Source organism: Micropterus dolomieu, linkage group LG14 (genome assembly GCF_021292245.1).
Source record: "Micropterus dolomieu isolate WLL.071019.BEF.003 ecotype Adirondacks linkage group LG14, ASM2129224v1, whole genome shotgun sequence".
Taxonomy (NCBI): domain Eukaryota; kingdom Metazoa; phylum Chordata; class Actinopteri; order Centrarchiformes; family Centrarchidae; genus Micropterus; species Micropterus dolomieu.
The window spans coordinates 19478334-19494502 of NC_060163.1; the positions used below are offsets into that span (position 1 = coordinate 19478334).

At 40.8% G+C, this 16169-nt stretch overlaps 2 protein-coding genes across 2 annotated transcripts in view; both read right to left on the minus strand.

The window, feature by feature from the left end:
* Nucleotides 1-6789, minus strand: part of timp2a (TIMP metallopeptidase inhibitor 2a) — a gene marked incomplete at its 5' end in the record, with an annotated part of 13392 nt that extends 6603 nt beyond the window's left edge. Inside the window, 1 exon segment of the mRNA XM_046069279.1 lies at nucleotides 6568-6789. Coding sequence (XP_045925235.1) covers nucleotides 6568-6703 — 136 coding nt within the window.
* A 2088-nt stretch (nucleotides 6790-8877) lies between these two features.
* Nucleotides 8878-15888, minus strand: sfxn2 (sideroflexin 2). The gene is made up of 11 exons (XM_046069056.1): nucleotides 15629-15888; nucleotides 14519-14689; nucleotides 14332-14430; nucleotides 13677-13752; nucleotides 12076-12161; nucleotides 10717-10777; nucleotides 10554-10620; nucleotides 10420-10469; nucleotides 10277-10326; nucleotides 10135-10182; nucleotides 8878-9644 (listed from the first exon to the last, which is right to left on the minus strand). Exons 1-11 carry the CDS (start codon nucleotides 15781-15783, stop codon nucleotides 9545-9547), a joined length of 963 nt encoding a protein of 320 aa, XP_045925012.1. The 5' UTR covers nucleotides 15784-15888; the 3' UTR covers nucleotides 8878-9544.
* Between the last annotated feature and the right edge of the window lie 281 nt (nucleotides 15889-16169).

Genomic DNA, 16169 nt, shown 5'->3' on the forward strand with positions numbered 1-16169 from the left:
GTAGTTAAACTAGTCCATTCTGAAACGAACTCAATAGCGCCCCCTTGAAAAGGTCCCCACTCCAGTGGTAAACTGGGTTAAAAAAATTAAAAATTTCCTTCATGTTTTTTAAGGAACTGAGGTGGAAACTGGCATCAAGGTGCCACCCAGTGTTGGAATCTATCATGCATTTGTCTCTAAGTATAGTAGAAAGGGTGGTCCTCACTCCAGCAGTTAATTAACCTGGACCTCACTATGAGGCACGTACAGGAATGTGTGTGTGTGTGTGTGTGTGTGTGTGTGTGTGTAGTGTTTTAATGGCATGACTGACTACATCTAGCTTCAGCTCTGCTTAGGGCATTTATTCAGAATGGAAAATATGAGCAATAGGGAGAGAAAAAAAAACATAAAATAAGCAGGAACAGAGGACACGTACACATAGATAAACACACACACACACACACACACACACACAGTTGACTGCTGTTGCTCTTACACCCTTGGGTTTAGTTTATGGCTTGGAGCAGACACAAATATGGGGGTTCATGGCTCCCAGAGTTAATAGCGTCTCTCATTCTTCGGCTCCTTCCCTCGCCACTTCCTTTTCCCCCCCTTTTCATTCCTCGCCATGGTCCAAACATGCACGCTTTTCTGCACATGTAATTACAGCTACATTGTTAGTGCTGCAACTAACAATGATTTTCATTATCGATTAATTGTTCATGTCTGTAAAATGTCAGAAAGGTGAAAAATGGCCAGAAGGTGTTCTCCGGGTCGGAGGTGACATCTTCAAATGGCTTGTTTTTTCCCCACCAAACTAACCAAAACCCCAAAATATTCATTTTCTGATGACGTCAAACAGAAAATCCCCACATTTCAGAAGCTAGAACTAGTATGTATTTGGTATTTGTGTGAATAACTAAAATAATTAATAAACAATCAAAAATGTTGTCGGATTCATTTTCTGACCAGAGAAGCATGGTACCATCACTCTAGAACGGGGCTTCAGTCGCATTTTCAGGCTTTCCCCCAACAAACTGTTAAGCAGACGTGTTAAATCCATCCACCTCTCACCCTGTGATTGTAATTTAGAAGGTGATGGTCTAAACAATAGTCAAAATAGCCTTTGCTATAAGAGATAGTACCTCTGCCCCCCTCAAAGTGTAATAATTTTGAGTAAATCTGACAGCAGCATTACGACAAAGTACTTAACTCCACACCTCTTCAACATCGGATTAAAGGGGGCTTTGTCGAACCATTTCTGTATTTTATGGAAAGCGACAATCTGACATTAAGACCTAAGTAAATTTTTTCATTGTCAATTATTTTCTTGATTAATCAATTAATTGTTAGGTCAATCAAATGTCAGAAAATGGTAAAAAATGATGATCAGTATTTCCCAAAGCTCAATATGACGCACTCACTTGTTTTGTCCACAACCCAAAGATATTTGGTCTACTGTCACAGAGGAGGAAAGAAACCAGAAAATATTCCGTTTTAAGAAGCTAGAATCAGAAAATTAAAAAAAATGACTCAACCCGATTATCAAAATAGTTGGTGATTCATTTAATAGTTAATCGATTAATTGTTGCAGCTCTAATGGGCATAGATGGGGGTTTGACTTCTGTCTCTAACTCTCTTTCTTTCCTTCATTACACAACCATATAAATAAATGCATCACTATGAAGTCTTCCAGGAGAGACTGTGTGAAAATATGCTTCGTTATCTCCATTTTTAAAGCATTGTGCGTCTGCCCCTTTATGCGTCTAACAGCTGACTTTTCATATCTCCTTCATGTTTGGCTGTTCAGAACAACTACCAACACTGTTGTATGAACATTGAATATTGGACACAAACATGACTCCAAAAGAATGCGAACTTCATAAATAAGCAACTTAACCGCTAAAATGCTCACCTTAATAATAATTTATATTTGTCACCTCTATGTTTTCAGTGCTGTATAAAGACCTTACATAATGAACTGTTATGTGTTAATTACCTTAGAATGAGACATTTCTATCTACATACACTGTGGGTCTCCTTACATGGACAGTGCCATGTTCTGCCGTCATGTTTCTACAGTAGCTCAAACGGACAAACAGCTCTTCAAACGTTGAATACATACGAAGAAGAAGATGAAGACGTAACGTTAGTAGTAGTAGTAGTAGTAGTCGTCGTCGTCGTCGTCGTCGTCGTCGTCGTCGACTGGTTTATTAAAAGTAAGAAGAGAAGAGAAATTTGGACAAATGGAGGCCCACCTGTATTATTTAGCACAAGAGCAGACACAAAATGGAGCGGTCTATCAGCACAAATAAATGCTGCAAGCAAACTTCTGCATTTTAGTTGCACAGTTGATGCTTATGCAAATCTGCAGCAGCAGCCAGAGTACACACACACACAAACACGCAGCAGTACACCTGGCTGGCACACTCTCCTGCATTCCATGCAGTTTTTCCGCGCTCATTTCCTGACCTCAGTCTGAGCCACAAACTAATGAGCAAAGAAATCAGCAGCAGGACACAATACTGAGGGGAAATTACCCTGTTGTGCACAATGGATTGCTATTGTGGGAGCTTATCTGTCCACCTTGGCATTGCAGACATGTTTACTTCTCAGTTTCCCCCTGCAATAAAGCCAGAGCAGATGATCCTGTGCAGTCTAGACAGCGTGTTGCGGAGGCAGCAGACTACACAGTGAGATGCTAAAACAGCACGACTACCGGGGGCCTGCAGGCCGCCGAGATTCACCGCAGGTTGATCCTTAAGTCATCTGATCACCAGGAGTCAATCAGCAGCCAGGAGCCCCCTCCAAAAAAAACACCAACTGACCCACATTTCAAATGCTTCCCTACCCTCCCAACCAGAACGACATTTAATGACTTATACATGCGTATCAGTTGCACTTCGCAATGTTTTCCATGCAAACCCCATATGAACGCGCGCGCACGCACACACACACACACACACACACACACACACACACACCCCCTCAATGCCCCCCGTTCAATCAACTGAATAACTATGCATTTATTTTTTCAAACTCCAGTGACCAGTGATGTGGTCTCTTCTGCTCCGGACGTATACAGGCCATCTTCATTTGACCAGAGATAAACTGCCCTCAAACAAAGCCTGTCCCCTGACAACATCTGTATGAAGACCTGTGCCGCAAAGATGGTTTTCTTTGTGACATTTTCATGATAGTTACTGCAGCAGCGCTGCTGTCTGTTTAGGGAGACTGACCTAGGAGATAAGAGCTCAAGAGTCAGATTATCAACATTTCTTAATTCTAGTTAATTTAGTAATATATAATTATTTCCGTTTTAATTTATATTATTGATAGTAGGTTAGGGCTGCAGCTAACAATTATTTTCATTATTGATTAATCAGATGACTTTTGATTTATGGATCCCTTATTTGGCCTCCAAAATGTCAGAAAATTGCGAAAAATTACCATCAAATTCTCCCAGAGCCTGAGGTAAAATCACCAAATTGCTTGTTTTGTCCAACTAACTGTCTAAAATAAATTCAGAAATATTCAATTTGCCATTATATTAAAACCAGAAAAAAGCAAATCCTCACATTTGGGAAGCTGCAACTGGTGAAACATTTTGGTTGATGAACTGTCAAATTTGTTGTAAATTAAATCAAACAGCCAATTGTTTTAGCACTATAATATTTAAAGCAGCATAAATTGATTTTTTTGGTCTGTTGCGGGCAGTGGAACAAGACACAAAGACAATGCCGTCATAATGACTTTGATATGGTAAACAGTTGCTTATTTACATCTAGCAGTTATGGAGCAACATTATACAGTATGTCCAATATTCACTTTCTTTTTTGGTCTGTACCAACTCCTAAGGGATATATCTGCCTCTTTAGCTGCTAAATCCCACTCAATTCACCAGCTGGTCTCTGGTGTGCTGAGCAGGGAGTGTTCAGTGGGTTTTTAGAGCTTTTTCACTGAAAACAGCTGCCTGCTGCTGGAAATGACATTCATTGAGTGGTGAGGCTGAACTGTGGGCCAAAAAAACAAAACAATGAGCTGGAAAATACTTGGATGATAATTCTCTGTGGATTCATCACTACAAGCAATTTCTTTCACAATACACGTTATAATTTTGTTGATAAAAAAATGTCTATTAATGCAGCTTATTAGTTATATTTATTTTCCCTGTTGTCTCTAATTATTAAGTTTATTATGTTGTATGTATGTCTCTGTACAAATCCTTGTGACAATTCTTTCTCAACCAGGTATGAGCGATTCTTGAAATAAATGTGTTTATGTAAACACACTTTAAACACAAAGCATTAGCTGATATAATGTAATTCAATGTTATTCTACTCTACAATATAGCTATCAGAATCCACCAGGCTCTTTCAAATATCCTCCAAGATGGTCTGATTTATTTTCAACAGAGCAACTTGAGGTTTTGTATCACTGGGTGTAACTTTGTTGTTTCAGGACACTGTTTTTGTTATGATGAAAGTGAAGTGTATTTCATGAAGAAAACATGTCTATATAAATGGAAACGTGTACAGTCAGTGTGTTGTTGCATGTCCGCTGCTGCAGACAGCAGGGTGACTCTGGTCTTCCATGCCTCCCAGCCTCAGGACAGTCTGATTGGGCAGGGCTGCTGGGGAAGTTCCCCTTTTGGGCAACAGATTTATATGTGAAAAGAGGTTGTTTGTCTTTGCACATGTACGTGTGTGTGTGTGTGTGTGTGTGTGTGTGTGTGTGTGTGTGTGTGTGTGTGTGTGTGTGTGTGTGTGTGTGTGTGTGTGTGTGTGTGTGAGTTTTTGTGGTGGATGCATGACACTGCTGGATCTTTATGGCTTGTGGTCTGACCTGGGGTATCGTTTAGCATGAAAAACAGGTTACACACACACACACACACACACACACAAACACACGAACATGCCGCTGGTCCCTGCACGTACAGTATGTGTGTGAACACGTGTGAACGAGTGGCATCTCACTTCAGACCACATAACTGTTGACAATGTCACTTTGTTGTTGCCTACATGGACATTCTGGGCAACCGGACAATCAACTCTATTCTGATTCTCTGCTCATTTCAAGCCTGCACAACCCATTTCACTCCTGCTTCTCCTCTTTCCTACAGTCCAGCCTTTACCTCTGCAGCTCCTTATCTGGGTGTTTCTCCCAGCAGATTGGTGGTTTTCAGATCCACCAAAGTCACAGTTTCATCTTGAGGTCCACCCTGAAATTATCATCCGACAATGACATCAACCAGTGTTGACTTGGAGCGGTTTGCACGCCTTTTAATGTGCAAGCTTAGCGAGAGATTGAGTCACGCCTAAAAATAGAACTTCAATTTTCAATAAGAAATTACACAGATCGTGTCCACAAACACACATGCGTGTGGAAGTGTGTGAATAAGGAGTCAGGAGAAGGAAGAAAAGACAGAGCCAGAGAGTATTGTGGTCTTGAGGTTTCTCATTCTCAAGGATACCATGCATATTTTAACTTTGACCGAGAGTTTTATTGCTTTTTTCCCCCTAAAAACACACCCTGGACTGACAGCCAGATGTCATAGATGCAAGGCAGCAAGCCTACAGTTGTGTATTTGGGCTATATGAAAATATTTGTATGTGTGTGTGTGTGTGTGTGTGTGTGTGTGTGTATGTGTGTGTGTCTGTGTTACACCGGAGCAAAGTTGGGAAAACCCCATCAGCATTCCTGCAATTCCTCCCAGCACCACCCCTCAGGAATGGAAATTTCAAAAACTAGAGGAAAGCATGGCATATTCTGTGGTTGATTCAACACCCCCCCTCCCCAAAATTTCTCTTCACATTCTCCATCCCTTGTCCTCCTCTCCGCTCTTTCCCTCCTTGTTTAATTCTTTTCCTCTCATGTGCCACGTTGCCCTGCAGAAGCCAGGCGACGCTGCTTCGTCCGGGAGCTGCCGTGGGTGAAGCCATGAGACATTATGTCGGCTACAGCGACGGTCCCTCCATGACTCAGTCCTGTATATTTCACTGACTTACGCAAACATGGTGCACTTAGAGATACAGCAGTATAGTGCTGTTATTGTGCGCTCTACAGTGCTATACTGAGGGGTTACAATGAAATAAGGAGAGCGGTTTAACAATAAAGTTCATTAAGGTCATCATTAACTCATCAGTGGGTGACACTGCGCACTATTAACTCCTTAATGCGATGTTAAAAATAATTGTATGTGGACTTCAAAACGAGCATGTGTTTGTGGGTGTGCGTGTGTGTTCCTTCAAAGCATGCCTCCATGACACCTAGACAACATTTGTTTTTATTCCTGCGGCTAGTTTGGCGTGAAAGAAGTGTGCGCGTGTCAACATGACGTGACAAAATATGACAATCTGCGTGCGTCTGCAATCTGAATGCAACGCAAACTGTCGGGCCATGGCCTTGAGGAACACCACCCTCCACCTTCAGGCTTTCCAGCGGTTTCCAGCAGCTTCTGTGAGCCCGTTCAGGAAGAACCGGAGGCGGGCAGAGTGGCTGAAAACCGCTGTCATCTGTGCAGGAGCCTGGTGCAACATGGGCTAGGTAAACAACAACAACAACAACAGTCCCCGGTGCTGTACTCACCTACATCGGCGTTGCAGAATGCCTGTTGCGGGTGTACCGGAGCGCAGCTGCAGGCTTCCGCGAGCTCCTCCGCCCGCCACAGGACCAGCAGCGCGAGCGTGCCAAGGACGCCGTTAACGGAAAACGGCATTTTCATAAAAACTGATGCGACGTTTGATTCACCCTCTTCGTTTCTGTGTGCTGCGCAGATGCTATGCAGTGTAGATCCAGCGGCACGCAGCAGCGTCCCCCTCCGCTTTTGTCTTCTATTTGTTTTTTTTTTTACCGACAGAGACCTGGCGGCGTCAACAACACCGGACGGTCCGCTCGCTCAGCTCCGGTGCAAAGGTGAGATTTCACTGCGTGCTAGGTGGTCCCTGGAGATGTCTGCGTAACTGTCTGTCTTTTCGTGAGTGTTTTCGTTTCTGTGATCAAGGCGGTTTTATAAAGCTGCTCGTGCGACTCCTCCCCTCGGCGGTAACGACTGAACCGGCAGAGGGCGCTGCGTCCTCCGGCTGGAACAACCGGAGCTTCCTCGACCAGAAGGTCCCAGATCCTGGTCCCTCAATCTAATTATGGTCCTTTTCCAAGTAAAGTACCATCTCGGGTTCCCCCGATTCTCAAAATCAGTGGTGGAATTTAACTAAGTGCACCTACAGTACAAATGTTCTGCAACTGTATACTTCTTCTACTCCACTACATTTGTCAGACACATTTAGTTACTTGTGACTTTTCATTTTACAGTTATTCATACCCTGCCATGTCCAGTTAAAACCATGTATCTCCAGATTTGGTGATGTTGAATGTTTCTGATAGAAAGAAAGATTAAATCCTTTATAGGTTGAGAGAATTCTTCTCCTTCTTTAGATAAATAAACTATTTAAACCCTACTAGGATCAGATGGAAAATGCATCATCATGCTGAAAACAGGGCTGTTTCTCTGAGCTCATGAGAGGGTGACTTTTTAGAGAAAGGTGCTTTTCACAGGAGTGAGCTACAAACTCATGATGATCTTAAATAATATGATGCACTGCTTTAGATTAAACCAATATAAAGTAGTTAAAATGAGCTCAATCATAAACATCTACAGCAACTAAATGCAACATACACATTAATGCAGCAGTAATATTAATCCAGAAACATCACATATATTCAAAGGTTGAGGTAGTGGAGTAAGTTCACAGTGTGGTATTGTTACTTTTACTTATGTAAAGGATCTGAATATACTTCTTTCACCACTGCCCAAAATATATTGTCCATTTGTGAAAATTGTTGGTATTACTTTGACCCCATCCGCCCTATATACCATTTATAAGCAGTATAAATCAAAAAAAAAATGTAAAGCCATGAAAGATAAATCTGTAATTTGTAATTATAACTAAGACTTTAACAATGTATGCATTTGGAGGACAATTCCTTTTTGGAAAATGGCCGCATCTGAAACACCCGGTTTGGTGTGACTCACTCAACTCTGTCACAGTGCAATGCTGAGCTTCCTCATTCTGTCTGCAGTGGTGGAGTTACATTTACCAAAGTACTTGAACATAACTTGAGGATTTCCATTTCATGTGAATTTGTGCTTCTACTCCTGTACATTTCAGAGAGTAATATTGTAGTTTTTACTGCACTACATTTATACAGCTGGAGTTTCTTGTTACTTCACAGATTAAACTTTTAGCAACTGAAAAGGTAATAAAATACATTAGAGATTTAACCAGTGGCTCTCAACCTTTTAGGCTTGTGACTTCTTACAAAACATCAGTATCTGAGTTCTGAGAAAGCATTTCCACCAAAGAAAGATTTCCCTGTTAAAGAAATTTTCCTATTGTTTTATCTTTGTTCTCCCCTTAATCATCCCAACCCCCCAGATTTAACCCTTTGGGGGCCCCCGGCCCCTAGGTTGGGAACAACTGGACTAAACTAACTGTAGGCTATATAAAGTAGTTAAAACTAGCTTCACCTGGACCAGCTCCAACACTAAACGCTGATTGATGCATCAGTATTAACAATCTAATATCATCATATCAGTCACAGGACAATTTACTCTAGAACTAGTACCTTTTCGATACTTCAAGTACATTTTACTGCAGAACTAGTACTTTCCTTCTGTAGAATTTAAATGCACAACTTTTAATGTAAGTAGAAATTATTTTTACATTGTACTGAAACTTTTACTTAAGTAAAAGTATTTCTTCCGCCACTGTCTGTTTCCTGTCAGCTTAGTTTCATCAAACTGAAACCTCTTCATCTATATGGTGTGAATGCACTGCCTAATTTTTAAAAATGCAAATTAAATCACATACAAATACATAAAGAAACACCACTGGGTACTGCATTTAAAATATTTTTGTGGTTTTATTCCAGTTTATTCTGGAGGATTTACAAAGTGAAATGATCCGATGTGCAAACCTTTCAGATAAATCATGCAAACAAGTCAGACATCTACCTCCATCCTGGCAGAAGAGGGCAGTATCCTCCACCTTTATCACACAGCTTCCACACCACACCGAATGACTGTCTCAGAGTTAACCCATGCATACAAGAGTTTAAAAAAAGAAAGAGAGAAAAGTGTTGTTGCTCCTGCCACTTTGTAGAAGGCACAGATTGTAAGGAAGCGTTGCAGACAGAAGGAGCATGATGCTGTTCAAGAGCATTCTGAGTTAACGAAAACAACTAGAAACATCCAGTGGAGGACAAACTAACAGAGTTTTAATCTGGCAAAGTACTGCTCTGTTCCTGAGAGGAGATCATTTGGTTTCTCAACAGGAGTACACAATGTCCCTTGTGTCTGTTTAATGTAAGAAAACAGGAGAAAAAGTTAAAAAGACGTGACTGATCAAAAATCCCACAGCGAGTTCCCACCAATAAGCACAGATTTGAAGATGACGTAGGGAGAAGAGCATTTCATTAGGACTATAATTAGAAAACAAAGACAATTTATGTAAAAACATGTGTATTCGGTCTTGTGTGTTGAAAAGTTCAGTTCAGCAAATCAGCCTCAGAGGCCTTTGTTGAAGTAGACGCGTTGTACTGAGTCTCCATATTGCGACACGATGGAGTCTCTCAGCTCGGGCTCCAGCTTCGACACAGCCATGGAGCTGTTGTAGACAGACACAGACAGAGGGGAAGATGAGGGTATGTGGACAGGAAAACAGAAAGAAGAGAAGCATGGTCAGAATGTACTTTGTTTGATTAAACAAACTAACGCTGGTGTGTTTGCTCATGCAGAATTATTCAGACTAAACAAAGAAACTAATGCGTTTTTTTGAGAGAGTTTTTTTCTCGAGAACGCAGTTTTGTTGGAAAAAAAAGGAACTACTACAGATATAATTAGGAAAGTAAGGTACTGGTTGCAACAATGAAAGGCCAAGCATGTTTTCTACAACCCCTCATAAAGCGGACAGCAGTCTAGTTGCACTGTGGGTAATGTAGGTACCAGATTTTAAACAAGGAAGACAAATGATCTCTTTGATTCTGTTGCACCAATTTTGATCATTTTTAAATCGGACAGCATTATAGGACTACAATGCTAAATCAGTGGAGTACACTTATAAGCTACAACTGAAAGTACAGAAACATGTTTGTTACCATCGCTGAGGGAACAGCGAGCAGGCTGCAGGAACCATGAAGATCAAACTTTAAAAAAAAAGCAAAAGAAACAAGAGTCAAAAAAAGTTTTTTCTCCTCTCCAAACACGCCTCAGTACATTACAATCTCAGTCTCTACTTACAACACTCCCACCATCATCACTTGAAGTGGTCCATGGAGAAACGTGATTCTCTATGAAAAGACAGAACAAAGCTTGATGACAGATGCACACTTTCATGTTGGGGACTTTAGCAGGAGGACGGTAATGAAGGTAAAAGGTCTGACCTGCATGAACTTGTATTTTTCCATCCTCTGCATGATGATGGGGAGGATGACTGACAGAAGAGAAGAAAAAAGGTCAAGAGCGGAAGAGGACAACTTGAAGAATGTGATTTATAACATTAAACTTTGTTGCATACTCATTCCTGGTGCGGCCATGGTGATCCGAGAGATGACCACCTGAGTGATGCCTTTTACAGCCGCTTTCTACGGGTGAGATAAAAGAAGATTTAACGACAGTTTATGAATAGTAAAAGAACTATTGTGCTTTTTTTATTCTTATAAATGTCCTAAAGTACTGACCGTAGAGTGGCCCAGCTTATTGCCATTTTCATCTGTCACAGCAATGCCATTCAGAATTTCCCTGAAAACAGAAAGACAAAAATGAAGGTGAAATGGAACAAAAAGGGAAACGGATTGTGAAACAGCTGTCTTATCATCCAGCTCCCTGTAAACAAACTGTTACTTGGTGAGTATTTTTAACTTTACTGTAAAACACACAGGAGCTTCAGGGAGTGTTCAAAACAAAACTAAAAGAGGTGTTCAACAGACAAGACTAAATTAAACCTTCACAAGGCCAATTACTGGAGAGTGCTACAGAAAATATATATGATAATGTTTTTAACAAGATTGCAGGTGCTTTCCGACAGAGTGGTTGCCGCTGCTGCCTCCATTGTTCTCACTGTAAACACGTCAGCAGCACAGCAGCATTGAGAGGGGACAGCTGTGTGGCGCTGCATTCAGAGTTTATCAACTTCTTTCAACTTGCCACTGTGTGACCATGGCAACGACAGAAACCACAACACAGGAGCTGATTTTACTGTTGATTCACCAGCAGGAAACAAAGACACCAATGAAGAGAAACGTTTTTTGGAGCAACATCTGCTTTAAAGTCTGAGTATCCTGTCTGGGAAAATAAACATTTATGAAACTAGTTAGCTAAAAGTGCTGTATTAAGTCTCATTGCTAACCACTTCCTCTATGTTAAGCTGCAACCTGCTCTGTTTATCTGCTGATGAGATTATACTGGGTTAGAGGACAGCAGCCTGTGTGGTACAGGCTGGTGAGATCTGGTGCTTTTGGCTGCCAATTGGCAACATCTGTCTTCAGTATTTTCGGCGGCAGCAGGGCACAACTCTGCAACCTGTAATCTACCAGCCTGTAGGATCGCTGGTTAGCAATATGGCCTGATTAATATAACAAGTTTTGGTGGCGCTGGAGGAAAAGTCAGGGAATCACCAGAGTCAGTAGGATACATCCCCTGGGAACGAACAACCATTGACATTGATTGACAGACTGACATTGCCATCCCCAGCACCATGCCACTAGCATAGCGTACAAAAAAACCCCAGAACTAAATATTTTGTTAGATTTGTTCCATTCACATTTGACCTCCACACGGCACCGGCACTCAACAAACATACTAAGATCTACTCAGCATGAAACGCTGCCTTGTTAAGACACGTCACACCCTATTTAAAAGGGTCAGAAAGATCTTTCAGGGTCCAACACAGAAAAAGTCAGTGCTGTGAGCTTTTTTGAGCTTCTCAGAATATCTGATAACGACACTTTGATTTCAGCAGATCTCGCCATTAAAATATGCATGACACAACACAATAAAAACGCCTCCACATATTCAAACAGTGACACAGCAGGACTTACTGTTGCCTCATCATAGGAATGTTAACACAGTTGGCTGCCGCCACCGCTGCAAAAGGGACCCAGCGAGCCACGAGCGGAGGAGCTTTCTGCAGGACAAAGTGAAGATGAAACAAGTCAGGTGTTAAAGATGCAATCCCTGATCTAAATTTTAATGAATAAATTTCAAACACCTGATTAGGACCTGCTGTCAACAGGGTTGGCAATTGAGAATTGGTTCTAATTTGGATCCGGTTCTAAGAAATTCAAATTTTGATTCTGCTTATCGGTCCCTAAACACATTTTACTTGCACTAATTTCAAATAAACAGTGCACTGCAAACACCTACCGTATATATACCAGGACCTGGCTAAGTGTCTGCGCATCCATCTCAGAGTTAGAGCCTGTAGGCAGAGGAATACTAACGCTGGGGGCAGCTTTTGGGACAGCACTCTGCTCAGGGTGCAAGCAGCGTCCGGCATGATGGCAGGGTGACAGGACGCTGCCAGGCTGCAGCCCAGCCCCTGACCAACCAAGAGACATTTTCCAACTCTGAGAAGTTGCTTCTGTCATTCTCACTCTGGGGTTTTGGCCCAATCCACATTTCTTTGCTTTAGCATTACATTCTCTAGCATAACACCCTGTAAACATTAAATTAATTGTTTTTAAGGACTGTTTCCATGTTAAAGTGTATGAAATTAATTCACAAACTCCATAAACTGTATGAGCATGTAACCTAGTAGAAATGTTGTAAGAAGTAAGTTAATATTCAAAATTTTGATGCTAATTCTTTAGTACTTGCTTTACTACTATGCAGAGTGGCAAATTTCTGAATTATGTATATTATATTATTGGGTTATAATCACATTTACATCACTTTAATGTTTAGGCTGGTAAAGGTGGGGCAGATTTTATAACTAATTACCACATTACTGCTGGGTAGCTTTCAACTAAAACCCAACCTAAGCAAATCTTTATTTATATAACACAGGTTACAAAATGCTGTACATAATATCAAGCACTAACATAAAACCACAAGGTTTATTTTTAAGTGAAAATATTTAAAAGAGGTCATACACATTTACACCCCTATACAAATGCAACACACATACGTCCACAGAAAGCATTCAGCCACCAGACACCGCCTGTAGCACACCATTTAATTAAAAAGCTAACAGTCAACAGACTCAACTGATCTAATGGTAGGAGGGAGAGTGGTCCAGAGTGCTAGGACAGCAAAATAATTTTTTTAAGTTAAAGTCCACTTACTAATTTTATCCTGGACATGATCTGAAACATGAGATTATCATTCATATATCAAATCCATTGAATCTCATCTAAATATATGTAGATTGTAACCCCAGTAAACTTCATCCACTGCTGAAGACTGCAAAGATGCGGTTGAAAGCTTCAATATTAAGATCAATATCCACAATTAATTTGATCAAGGTAACGCCTTGTTTTAAAAGAGCAAAAAGAGCACTAGTCCTACGAGACAGGAGACACACCTGAGTGATTCAGCATTTCAAGTTATCCTAATGAGTTTGGCGACAAATTAAGTATCATTAAAAACAGACCAATTAGTGTCAAGTGTTGGACAAATAAAGGTCAGTGTGCGTTTGTACCTTTGTGTAGAGGTTGAGTCCGACTGCTGTTGCTAATGCTGTGCTGGTTGCTGTAACATAGGCGACTCCAATCTGCCTGAGAGAGACAAAAAAAAAAAAACTACCTTTTTTCAGACACTGAATACACAACATTGCTGGCTTCATCTATCTGTTAATGTGATGACTTTGCCATTAAATGTTCCTCGTTTCTTCATTCAAAGGCTGCACTAGTGTAAAACAGATTTATTTTGCATTAAATAATGGCACTTGACTCTTCTCACAGTGAATACATTTTCTCACCAATTTCATTGCAGTTCCCAGGCACTCAACAACAAGACGTTAAGGTTGGACTGTTGTGTCTTTGTGTTATAGAGATAATATATATATATATATATATACAGTGCTCTTAATAGATAAATAGTAAATGCATTTAATCTCTGTGTATTTAATCTTATGCTGCCCTTGCTTTTACGTTAATCTGACATTAGGGTGCTGTTTTGGAAGAGTTGTGGAAATGTTACTAGTAAGATTGCTGTTGTGACTTTTATGTAAAAGTGACTCAGGAAAGATAAATCATCAGATTTACATAATCAGGTCTGAAAGAGGCCAAATTCAGGATTATGGTTCCTTTAAACAGTCCATATCAACTGAAATCTTAAATGCGCAGTAAACTTACTTGGGCGTGATGGGGGAGGCAGCGTTACGGTTTGTGTAATTGACCAGAGCGTTGAAGGACTGATTGACCCACTGCCAGAACACCACAGCAGGAACTGTCCTAGAAAACAGACAGTTATGAAAGCTCTAAAGCTTCCTCTGTGAAACCACAGGATGTGGTAACATGCAGGGGGTCTGCTCTTTGGTACCTGTAGAACTGCAGCATGAAGCCGGTGATGGCCATGCCTCCAGGGACCTGGAAGGACATACGGCCGATAAGGTTCATGCGGTCTCCTGTGTCTGGGTGGAAGGCAGAGTCGTACAGCTTCTTAGCATAGTGAAGCTGCTCCTCTGTGGTGCCAGGAGGGACGGATCCTGCCCTACAGAGCGCCAAAAAAAACAAATACACACTTATTGAACTTATTGATGGATTTATTATTAATTAAATAAAAAGTACATTTGTTTTGCTGTAGATTTCAGAATATGACGTTTAAGTGTAGGGTACAGTTTGTCAGAAGTGAAGTCATTCAACTGCTTTATTCTCTACAGTATAACAATATATATTTAAAGGCTAGCAAATGACGGTTTTATATTAGATTAGCTGTCATTTAAGAAGGGGGAAACATGTTAACATTTAGAAAAGACGATGGTGACTGAAGAAATTAGGGCTCGAAACTAACTTTTTCACCAACTTCCCGAAACTCACAAGGGGGAGCACTAACATCGTTCCACAGTAGCCACACTGACAAGGCTGCCTGCAGACGTGTCTGCAGACATTTTTTGTTTATCGGACTCTCAAAATGCCAGATATCTGTATTAAAATCGGGCTGATGGTATGACTAATTTTGATACAGTCAACCCCATTCTTGCATAGCCTGTGTTTTTGACACATTTTTTATGTTGAAACTTGCACGACACATTTAAAATGCAGAACCCAGGGTATGAGGCAAAATATCAAAGTAAAAAAAAACAACTCATTAGATTTCACATACTGCGCGCTATATCTGTACTTCTGTCGGACATTTTACACTTAATCAAAACTCATTTAATATTTTAAAATGTGTTTAGGCTTATGAAGCCATTTAATATTTCTGTGTTTTTGCACCAATTACAAAAAGGTGTTACCTTAGAAACTTGACATAAAGTTCATAATATATGCATAAATAAAGATGTTGATGTTAATAGCCCAAATTATTGCAAAAGCCTGACATCTATGATGTTTTAGGCTGAATTTTCTCTCAAACTGCTGAAAAGATGACTTACAAAAGATACAATATGTGCATGAGGATCGTTATACAGTTAAGAGTCCAACCTCTTACCTGCAGCTATCCACTAAAGCTTTGGCCTCGTCCAAGTGCGAGTCAGGTAAGAGCGCCGTTCGACAGTCTGTGATGTTGAAGAAGTGTTTCAGTCGGCCCATAAACGTAGACTGATCCCACCGTGGTGCGTCGATGTCGAATGAGCTCAAAGCCATGGTGGTTGTTAAAAAGCGGCCCCAACTTAATGCATTAAAAAGTTTAAATCTGTGGACAAGCTCTGTTTGCTCTGCAGGCGGTTACTCAGCAGCTGCAGCTGAAGCCTGGAGAAAAGGGGGAATAATAATAAAATTTGCTAAATGTGCTGTTAAACAAAAAAATAAAAAGCAGCTGCAACTAGAACACACACAGATTCATGGTTAATGAATAAATTACATGCATGTCTCTTGTCAGTTTATCACAGTCTGGTTCATGTTTGTTGTCACACAAGCCAGGCTTGTTTTGAGCTGATCCAACATTAACAGATGTTTAGCTCACAGGGTCAGAGAGGCCCCGACTGCTTTACCTTTGAACTCGCATTCCCACAGGATTTTCCCAAAGGTGT